Source organism: Furipterus horrens, unplaced genomic scaffold, assembly GCF_987537825.1.
Source record: "Furipterus horrens unplaced genomic scaffold, mFurHor1.1.pri manual_scaffold_6, whole genome shotgun sequence".
NCBI lineage: Eukaryota > Metazoa > Chordata > Mammalia > Chiroptera > Furipteridae > Furipterus > Furipterus horrens.
The window spans coordinates 74,113,646-74,124,578 of record NW_028327176.1 but is presented as its reverse complement, the minus strand read 5'-3'; the positions used below and the strand labels follow the sequence as shown (position 1 = coordinate 74,124,578).

Below are 10,933 nucleotides of genomic sequence, written 5' to 3'. Positions count from 1 at the left end.
TCCTGAAGTATTTATTGAAGCAGACATTTAAGAATAAGCTACAGGTGCTGGCTGTACATAAAATAGCCTAATCCAGCCTAAGGTGTGGCTCTACTTGCCTGAAATACAGTCCAAGAATAAAAAGTTTCTGACACTCCAAATTCATCTTCCTTCCTTCCTTTTCTTTCTTTCTTTTTTTCTTTCCTCCTCTCCTTCCTTCCTTCCCTTCTTTATTTCTTACTAAACCCATTCCCATAAACTGCTGGTCCTGGAAGTATCAAAGTGAACCTACAAATAGGATCTGCCCTCTGAGATGTGGTAAGAAACTAATTGGTTAATGTTTGCAAAATGCCAGAACATTCTTGAATAAAAGACCTTATATAAGTTCAAAGTATTGTAATTATTATGATCATTACTATTATTTGTAAGACTTAGTCATAAATCTAATAGGATTAAGTCAACACTTTTAAAAAGAGGAAGCAGAACAAGGACTGTATATAAGTGTTGGTGGCCTGTCTGCCTCTGAGGACAAGAGCTAAGGGAAGACAGGTGAGTGTCAACAGAGTTGTGGAATTGATGCTCAGGCTTATCTAGAGTGAACATTCCAGTCTATGGTGATTGATGATTGTGTCTTCGTTGTTCAGGAAACAAGAGAAGTGGAAATCAGGTAAAACTAAAGGACCTGACAAGGAAAACCAAGTCATAAAAGATTATGTACATGATAGAACAACTTTTTCCTGTTTGTTAAATGTAAATTTATTTTAATGTAAGTATATACTTTTGGATTTGTGAGCATTTGCAAAACAAATAATGGGAGAACAGAAATATGTGTACATTTAACAGAAGCTGTAGAGTCCAGATGGTTGTCTTTTTTGTTAATTCAAAGCCAAAGAACAGAGGTGTTTGTATTTTTCCAGGTGGTAATCTCTCCTCCTCCCGCATGCTCACTCCTGCCAAGGTTACATTAAACCGATAAACCTTAAGTGATGGTTCTATAACAGAGTCCTGTGTTTTCTGGAAGCTGTGAAAGAACTAAGGCCAACATGTCTAACATCCTAAGCTTGACAGAGTAAAAGGATAGACAAGCTTCATCAGTCCTGGATGGCACAGAGAGGTCTTGGTCTCTATGATTTTATCTTTGTTTGGAAAGGGATATTCTTGGGACAGTCTCCAGCACCAGGAGAGAAGCCTTCATGGTGTTCTCAGCCCTTGGGAATTCCAAACAAGCAAAGTGAGGAAAGCAGGCACAGGGGCCTCCCAGAGGGAAGGCTCTCCCTTCCCCGTCTCTCTGGATGAGGAAAGTGTTTGTCTGCCGAGTGTGAAGACAAACAATCAAACTTCGGAGCTCTTCTGGGCTGATAATTGTTGCCCACAATCCAAATTCAGTAAACATAGACTTTCACAGACCACGTGAAAATGCAGCTCTGCAAAAAGTGAGTTTAAGAGGAGCTTATATTTTACTCTAAAAAGTTAAATTTTTCTCAAGGATATTGATCCTAGTGGCAGAATCATTTTATATCTGTGAGTATCATTGCTATTATTTTAATTTAAGGCCTGTTGGTGCATAGCCATCTGTGAGGCGATGGGCTGGGGTGTGGTGTGTGTGAGGAGAAAGAGGAAGGATGGGACAGCGAGAGGGTATAGGACTAAGACATGATGGAAAGGCCTATCGGCCCACAAACGAGCAAGCAACAAGATGAGGTAGCAACAAAACCAGCATGACAAATACAACACAGAGCAAAAGAGCCTGCTTGATGCAGATGTGTACAGCAGTTCTCAATTCTTCCTGGATCAAATGGGGACCACAGTGGGACACAGTCACCTTCATCCTCCAGCATCACAGGGTGTTAATACAATACACACCACAGGCTGGTTGAAGAACCCTAAGGACCAGGTTTATGGTGAAGATCTGGGAGAGTATTCACGGAAAAAGAGTGAGAGTCTTTTGGTGAGGGAACTGCAAAGATCAAAGACCTTTATTTCCACTTTTTCCAAAACAATTATTTAAGGGAGGAAGAAATAGTCTGTTATGCCTTACAAATCTAAATGATGTCATGGAAATTGCAAAGTACAAGGCAGAGAGAGGTGAACTTGAATTGTGCCCATGGGAGACCCAGGTTGTCAGTTTTCAGGGTGCCTAGTGGGCCTGACTTCCATCTTGTTGACAGTGGTATGCTGTTTGTCACTGTTTTGTTCTCCAGGAAGGGAGAGGACAGATGTCACCATAGACATTGTGCTGGGTGAGCTTCATGCCCTGTGCTGTCTTGGCCAGACATTTTAATAAATGCTGGGAGTCACAGGGGTATTAATGGATCAGCCATAGGTAACTGACAGACTCTCCCTAAGCGCACTCCAGCAATGCCCTGGCAGTCTCTTCTAAACACAGAATACTTCTGGGCACCTGTAAAGTTGTGTCACGGAGCTTGGCTTATATCAACATGTGGAGTTTATGTCCATTGTTGCTTCTTGCTCTTTCTAGTTGCAATCAGAAAAAAATGACAGAAAAGAACTCTGTGTTCCTAAGTAATAGTGTATTTACCTAGACTCTTTTCATTCCAGTGCTTGCTCCACAGATATTTACTGATGCTGGAGAATGAGGTAGATTTCATGTCTCATTCTTCCACTTGGGTTTTCAAGAGGAAATTTTTTGTTCCCACAGAAAAGCAGCAAAATGCCCTGGTTTAGCACCTGGATTCAAGCAGTCCTTTTTTCTGCAGGGTCCTTTTCATAAAGCCATGGAGAAGCCTCTTAAAGATGACCTTTCTCTCAGCTTCTCCCTGCTTAAATGGCTCCTCCTCCATTCTCTTTCCTGGGACTGAGTGCCCTCTCTCATTTCATTCTGGGGCTCAGTGAATGCTACGTAGATGATTCCAGCTGGGTGATTGAATCTGAGAGTTCCTGCAGAACCAGCTCAAATGTCAAGTTCCTGATTCTTTTTGGTGTTGGGACTCAGCATGACATTTTCTGCTCAGCTGAGAGAAGTCAGGTAGACCATCTCAATGTGGTAGGGAAGAAAAACAAGGTGGCCATGTCTGAAGGGCACATGCCCCCTCGGTGCAAGAACACTTCACTCAAATGTCTTCCTTACTACCCCTTCTTCATCTTTTTTTGTTTTTGTTTTTAATTTAAATTTTTTTCAATTATAGTTGACATTCAGGATTATATTAGTTTCAAGTGTACAGTACACTGGTTAGACTTCTGAAGTGATCCCCCCAGTAAATCTATTACTCACCTCAAAAACTCTCCTTTGTCTTGAGATATAATCTACTTCTGGATATTTAGAAGGAACCACCCATAAGAATGCCTTGAAACAAGAGAGATGAGGAAAGCATTATAAAAGTGATGAATGCCATATTTAAATGCACACTCCTACCTATAATGATAGTAATAATTCCAAATGATAGGTAGCCAGGTTCGGCCAACGAAGGGAGGTGATGGGAACACCCTGCAGTGGGAGGAGCTGCTGGGAGGTGGAGGATTTGGGGGCATGTAGCCTGTTCCTCCAGTATTCCCTGGGGTCAACTGCAAACTCTGCTGAGTGGCATTTGTGTATTTGTTTGCTAACTAGTCGGGGGGAGGGGAGCAGGGCTCTTTGGACATGTGGAAGGTGATTAGAGGAATGGTTGGGATGAAAGAGAGTGTGCCAGAGCAAGTGTGAGACAAAGTGCTTGGTGGTGACCAGTGTCAGTTCTCCCCCAGAGTGAGCACCGTATGAGTTCAGGCCTAAACCCCTGCACATGACCCGCTTTCATGGGGATTTGACTTTTGGTGGAAATAGCCTGCCTCTCCAACCCCCACCCTGTGCTCCGGTCCAGGTTTTTTCTGCCCAGGAGTGGCTCGTGGTTCAAGGTGGCCAAGGAGGTCTGAGCTCTCAGGCTGGGAGCTTAGAGCAATGGGCAGTGTCTTCCAACTCCTTCCAACAACGAAAGCAAAGCATACATTCCCAGACACTTAGAAAAACATAACTTTTCCTTTAACCTGAAGAAAGAATCCTAATTAAGAGAAACGCAAACACAATTTTCTCCTTGTTATATTATCTTTTGATAATAAAGAAGCTATTGTGATAGAAACTTGCTTTTCAGTATCTGGAGTCAGGTCACTATGTTTCTCAGTGTTGAGGGCCAAAGTAACTTGGCTTCTTTAAAAAAACTTTTTTTTATTTATTGATGAGAGAGAGAGAGAGTGGGGGGCATCGATTTGTTGTTCCGCTTATTTATGTATTCATTGGTTGACTCCTGCATGGACCCTGACTGGGGATCAAACCTGCAACCTTGGTGTATTAGGACAACAGCACTCTAACAACTGAGACTACCCAGCCAGGGCCATCTTGGCTTCTTGAAATAAATAGAATCTCTATGGGCCAAGCAGGAGGCTTGTCATTTTAAGCTAATTGAAAGGATGGATGGAGCACACAACCAGCTTTTGCTGTTTTCATTATGATTCAAATAATTAATTTTCTTAGTTCAGACATGGGAGAAGTTGTTCTCATTCTTTTCCCACGCCTTTTCATAGGAACGTTACATATTGTTATGACGACAATTGATATTTTCACAACTTTGAGCTAATTTGTATTTTTAAGTCTCTTTAGGGCCCGGAGAGTGAGATCATCAGTATGTCTGTGCTGTGGCTTCTTCTGGGTCTCCTTGCCCTTGCTGGTGAGTGTGTTTCCTTTTTCCCAAATGACCTTGTAGTTGGGAAGGATAAGCATAGAATCATAATGGTACTTCTGATACATAAAGCTGCAGTGGAAAATGTTATTTTTTCCTAAGCTGTTTGCCAAATCCTGTAATTCGTAGCAGCACTGGTAAGCAGCCTCTTTCTGGATGTCCCACAGAAGGAGAGGCTTCTCCCGAATGCTGGGTGGGCTTCAAACAGCGTTGCTTGATAACTGCTCATTGTTTCTCTATAAAAACTATTTCACCAAAAGTATTTGTTGAATTTATTAACAGAGCACATAGTTCCACAGAAGGAACATAATAAGACTAGTGTAATGTAGAAAACTAACATTCAGGAGATCAAGGAGATGTGACTAAGCTAACCATTTAGACTGACATTGCGGCAGTGCTTGAATTTCAGATTTGGTCCTGTTTCCTTGTAGCTGGGACAAAAAAGGAAAAGTACACGTTTTTAGATAAATAAAGGGAGGAAGCATAATTCCTCAAGAGAAGCAGTTTGTATTTTTTTTTCTGGCTCTAAATTCTAAAAACTTCTCAGATCGGGGTCAGTCTTACATTTATTCATTTACTTGTTGACCCATTCATTCAACAAATGTTTTTAAATTCCTATAAGGAATTTTGGGAATATAAGAAACTTTGAGGAACATGTAATATGGTTAGGGAGTGGCTAGAAGGCAAGAAGCAATGAATAACACAACCAGCTACTATTAAGGGTATTTGTCACCAATTATAAAAATAGAGTGTCCTAATTAAAAAATAAAAAAGGCCACATTGGCTCATTTAATTTTTATTATACTCATAAAAGAACAAGTTATTCATTTTCTTATTTCTCTTAGACTACTCACTGAAAGTTTTTAAAGTACAAGTATGTACTCCAAAATACTAGTATTTTCAGATGTCATCCCCTGAAGTTCTTTGTAAAAATCTTTAAAATACATTTAGTAAACATTCAGTACACATATGATGACAAGCAATCGGCATATTTCCGAAGACCTGCAGGTCATTAAGATTTAACAATATAATCTACTTTTGTCAAAGAATAAAACAAATCAAAAAGAGTAATCTAATGAGAAGTTCTTACAGGCTTATAATAGTGAGATGATGCTCTCAAGGGCAATTTCCTGCCACCTGTAGTATCTTGTTACTTGTGTACATGCCCTCTTTCTGGTGTGAATGGTAAATATTCAGGAATGTCCTTCTCTTTAGTGGTCTTTGTGGAATCCCAACAGTGGATAAAACCTCTCCTCCTCCAGCGCTGGAAATGAGAGTAGTAGTTAGAGAGAAAATGAAGAACAAAGAGAGAGAGGGAGGAAGTGGAAAGAGGGATCCCCACGTGGAGACCTGGCCCTGTACCTCATCACGTCTCCTCTCCCTCTTTTCTGTCGTAAGCACCCACATAGACCGTGCACTGAGAGCAGGGGAAGCCGGTTCCAAGTTATAGTTTACCAGCAGTCCCCATTCTTGGTGTCTGGGCTGAGATTCCAGGGAGGCCAAGGCTTTATATGTGTTTCTCCAGAACAAACATAAGTATCTCACCAGACCAATGAGTCATGGGTATTGGAGGGAGAAGTGCTGAGAGTTCACATAAAATGGAAGATGAGAACTAGCTTACAGGGAACACACAGTCTGTGATTTGACTCCAACACACTCACTCAACAGCATTGGACGGCCCCAGAGCTTTGCAAGAAGTAGAACTGCTCCAACAATTCCTTATGTCTGCAAGATATGAGGTGAGAATTTAGTGTCAAGGAAGTTCTGTGATAATTTCTTAGTCACTATACTGTAATTTCGAAAGGGTTTCCATTGCAGAGTGAAGTTCTTGTTGTTATTGATTTTAGTATAGTTATGTTTATTCATGTCATTTCATTCTTGGGCAGAAAGACAATCAGAACTACTGTAGTTCAATGTCTTAGGCTGAAATTTTCTCCATTTGTAGACTCATCTGAAAGTGGCAACTGGGGATGCTATGGAAACATCCGAACCCTCGATACTCCTGGGGCATCTTGTGGGATTGGAAGACGCCAAGGCCTGAACTACTGTGGTAGCTAGACTCTCACTGTGCACCTCGCTCTCCTCCTCTTCTTCCTTTCTCTCAGAAGGTGACTCCATTAGGAAAGAGTGGCTTCAACAAGATTTTGTCCCTGCCCTTGATACCCCACACCTCTGTCTCCCAGTCATTTCTCACAGGTTTTGCTCCTCCACATACCCCTTTGGTTCCCATTGCTTCCCAGAGCCCCACGCTATGGAGTGGTGGAAAGAGCATGGATATGGAGTACAAAGACCTTGTTGAGTGCTGGCTCTGCTTCTTCAAGTCACTTAGCTTCCCTGAACTCTGCTGAAATGGGGATAATAGTACTTACTTTACAGTGTTGCAATCTCTGGTCAGTAATGTGCATGGGAGTGCTTTTGAGACCATAAAAGTGCTTAGAGGGTTAAGTGGGTTAGCCAGGTATGTTAGGATTGGTTTTCACTTTGCCCAGCATTCTTGGTATTTCATAAAGGTTTAAGCACACATGATTTCTGAGTGTCACTATAGGATGGAAACGTGGGCAACAGTGAGCACATCTGTCAAAAAATTCTCCAAGGACTTCCTGAAGGGTTTGGGAGAATTTCTCCTTCACATCAGATGCTTGTTGTAGCTGCTGGACATGCATTTTGCTGGGTAACTGTTTAAGTGATTAGGATGGAGCCATGGGGCCTGTGCCCATGCAATTTTTCTGGGAGGAGGTAAGCTGCCTTGGCTCAGGGGCACTGGTAGCCAAGAAAGACATGCTTCAAGGGATGCCAACACAAGCTCAAAGACAGAGAATCACAATCTCTGTTCTAAGAATGGTTACAAGAGTTTTCAGACCTACCCATGGGCTTCTCAGTCCTCAACTGCTGCCCAGATCTCTGGAGTGTATTTTCTTTCTCCTTTTGAGCTCCCATTTCAGCATAAGTCACACCAAGCCACATCCTTCCTTCTGTGTTTGCTTTAGGAGTTCGTGCTTCTGAAAGGTTGGCTGAAATAGATATGCCGCACCTACTGAGATTTCAACCCATGATGCGTACCGTTGGCCAAAAGTACTGTGTGGATCCAGCAGTGATCGCTGGTGTCGTGTCCAGGGAGTCTCCTGGTGGCAAGATTCCGGTTAATGCAGGCAGTGTGGGTGATGGAATCAGGGTGGTACAGGTAACCCTCCATGTGACCATTGTGCTGCGTATGTAGCACAACTCCAAAAGAACACCTTCACATTTGTTGTGTGGATGGTACCCCTGGGCACAGCCCCCTAGAAGAGTGAATGGGCTCCCTGGAGCCGTGAGAGCCCAGCTCTTCATTCTGAGGCACAATTCTTTTTCAAAGTGAAGTATGCTCTTTCCAGGATAACATTGTCAGCCTATTGTGGATTTCCAAAAAGACCATGTAGGAAAAATATCACAGGTTGAATACTTGCCCTGCTATTTTGTAACCACGTGACCTTGGATAAATCATTTAATCTCCCTGGGTCTCAGTTCCCTCATCTATAAAATGCCATCCTCAGAATTATTATGAAGACAATAAAATAATGTGAAAAAGTTCTTGGCAGCTGGTAGATTCACAACAAATATCAGATTCTCTTTTCCTGTCTTCTTTCTACACAATTCTTAGTTCTGAAGGTCAAGTTTTATTTTTGCAGGAATTCTGCCTGGTTTCACCTGAGACTTCCAGGGAACTGGTCATTAATTAACCCTCAGATCAACTCTGTGGTGGCAGGGGAGAACATGAGGTCACAATTCTTTCTATTACATGTCACATTGTTGTAGTTGTTGAGAAACCTGTAAGTATTACAGTCCTTTTTTAAGCTTGTAGAAAAATGTATTCTTCAATGATTTTTAAATTGGCTTCCCATTAGTACTTTGTATGACACTTTACAATTTAAAGGTACTTTTGAATATTTTATCTTATTTTGATTTACGGACCCATCAATAATGTGATGAATTGAGACAGATGAGAAAGTGAATTTATGAGGTGATATATTTACTGCAAAGTCACATGCAGCTAGAAACTGCAGAATGGGACTAAGCACAACTTTGGTGATTTAGTGCCAGCATCATTCCCACCACCCTGTTCTGCCTCCTTTGTAAAATTTTGTTCTTGGGAAAAGGATGGGTCCATCTCCAATGAAGGTGAAGGAAAAATTCCCTGGAGTCAGATATCCCTTCTAAATAGTGAAACATTTATGGAATGGTAACCAAAGGTGTGCAAGAAAAGTTAGTGGTACCCTTAGACATTCTGATTACCTGGAAGGATAATTACAAGTATAGATAGAAAAAGGAAAAAAAAAAACTCTTTCAGATCTGTTTTGGAGGGTTTTGGTTGCAGTGCTGAAGGAGGGCATCAGAATGTAACTACCTCTTAGCCTTGGCTTTCAATCCTCTTCTCACCATTGCGTTGAGGCAGTAGTGAAATGTCTGCTCCTTTCTTCTCTTGCCCAAATCTTTTAGCTTTACTATTTGTCCCAAGAGAGACTGAAGGTGGCATTGGTTTCGCCAAAGGAGGAGGAAAGAAAGAGAAGGAAAATGAGAAAGCACTGATAGTATAAAGCCACAACCTCCCCTCACCTGGCTTACTTGGCTTTTCTTCTGCCTCCCTCCCTCTAGGACATGGGCCATTATGTTCCCACACCTTGGATCAGCGAGTCTCAACTTTCCCAGATGACTGAGGTCCTGACTGTTAGAATCAAAGACATCCAGAGGAGGTTCCCAACCTGGACCGCCGACCAGTGCCTGAGAGGTAGGTGTAACCCACAGGTTCGTGGTTTCACCAGATAGAATAATAGGGAATAATAGGGACAAATGTAATACATTGTGCCAGCTTCCCCAAAACCTCAGTTGCTTATGATAAGCATAAGGAAAGAGAATCTAAGTTAACCGTTAGGCACCCTGAAGCAATGAGGCACTGTGGAATCAGCACTAACCTGTCTCACAAATTCCAGGTGGACTCTGTGCCTATGTCAGAGGTCCTGGCTACGTTAGAAGCAGCCAGGACCTGAGCTGTGACTTCTCCAATGATGTCCTTGCACGAGCCAAATACTTCAAACGACATGGCTTCTAACACTTCAGATCAACTCCAACGTCATTCTCATACATGAGGCCTCTTCTGTTCCACAGATGAAACTCGCCAATGAGGCTTGTAACTGAGAATCTGAGTTTGACCTGAAGGTTGCCAAAATAACATGGAACTCATTAAAGGAAGAATTATTCTCTGCATTTTGTGGTCTGATGTGTGTATGTGTAAGTTAAGAGTTGTGTCTCTTTAAAGGTATTTCCATGGAGATAGGTTGTAATGTGGATTTCTGTGAAATGCATTCTATACCTCATTGACTAGCATTGTCAGATTTAGCAAATAAAAACACAGAAAGCAGTTACATTTGAATTCCAGATAACTAATGAACAAATTTTTTAGTGTAAGTGCTGTGCAATATTTGGAACACATTGGGCATATGATATTTTGCCTGGCAACAATATCATTGATTGCTCTGATGAAAATAATAGTTTAAAATTTAATTGAAAAACTTGATGAGAAAAAGGGCATGATGGTGGCTAGCCCCACCTGTTGGGTGGAATATTCTCCGGAGAGGCTCTTATTAACTTTGCAGCATTATTTTAACCCTAATTCAGTCTCTCTGTCATCTAAGTATACTTTCTTTTCTCTTCTGGACCACAGAACCTGCTACACTCAACCTCTCCTAACTCAGATAAACTATCCCCTTGTTTGGGACACTCACTAATAGCACCATGCCACAGTGATTCATCAGTTAAAGCTGCCCTCAAGGGCACTGACCATGTTCTTTACTGGTAAATTATTTAATTCTAGGAGGTGTATTCTATAAAACTAATTAATATCCCATTCTATCAACTGCATGATATTACTACAGAGTGTCATTCTGGAACAATTATCCTTTCAAGCAGAATTTTTTGAAGCAACTACTATGTGCTCAGCACTATATCAGAGTCCCTACCCTCAGGAACTGTTAACTCATAAAACTTAGTTGGGGGTAGCAGGCAACTACATGCATGCACAAGGTACAGACTCAGGCCTGTACCAGGAGACAATGTGAGGATGTCACCTTCTGTGTCAGGGGCTTGTGGAAGCTGCTTATGACCACTGATGCCCTTGACCCTCTCCAGGGCCACTTCCTTCTTGGTCTCCCCACTCTCTGCCTTCCAAGACCCTCTCAAGGCTGAGTCCAGTTGAGGGGTTCCCACCAAGGAGAAAATGACAGAGAAGACTTCATGAACATACTTCACTAGCTCAA

General features: G+C 41.9%; 1 protein-coding gene across 5 annotated transcripts; it reads left to right on the top strand.

The window, feature by feature from the left end:
- Positions 1-222: 222 nt before the first annotated feature.
- Positions 223-9,884, top strand: LYG1 (lysozyme g1). Of its 5 annotated transcripts, none has more exons than XM_090280354.1 (6): positions 223-297; positions 4,559-4,634; positions 6,592-6,696; positions 7,634-7,827; positions 9,276-9,408; positions 9,611-9,884. In XM_090280354.1, exons 2-6 carry the CDS (start codon positions 4,592-4,594, stop codon positions 9,727-9,729), a joined length of 594 nt encoding a protein of 197 aa, XP_090136480.1. In that variant the 5' UTR covers positions 223-297; positions 4,559-4,591; the 3' UTR covers positions 9,730-9,884. The 5 variants fall into 5 exon arrangements, with proteins under 5 accessions (XP_090136480.1, XP_090136478.1, XP_090136481.1 ...); XM_090280352.1 differs by lacking the exon at positions 223-297 and adding an exon at positions 472-528; XM_090280355.1 differs by lacking the exon at positions 223-297 and adding an exon at positions 498-528 and having other exon boundaries at positions 4,568-4,634.
- Positions 9,885-10,933: the final 1,049 nt, after the last annotated feature.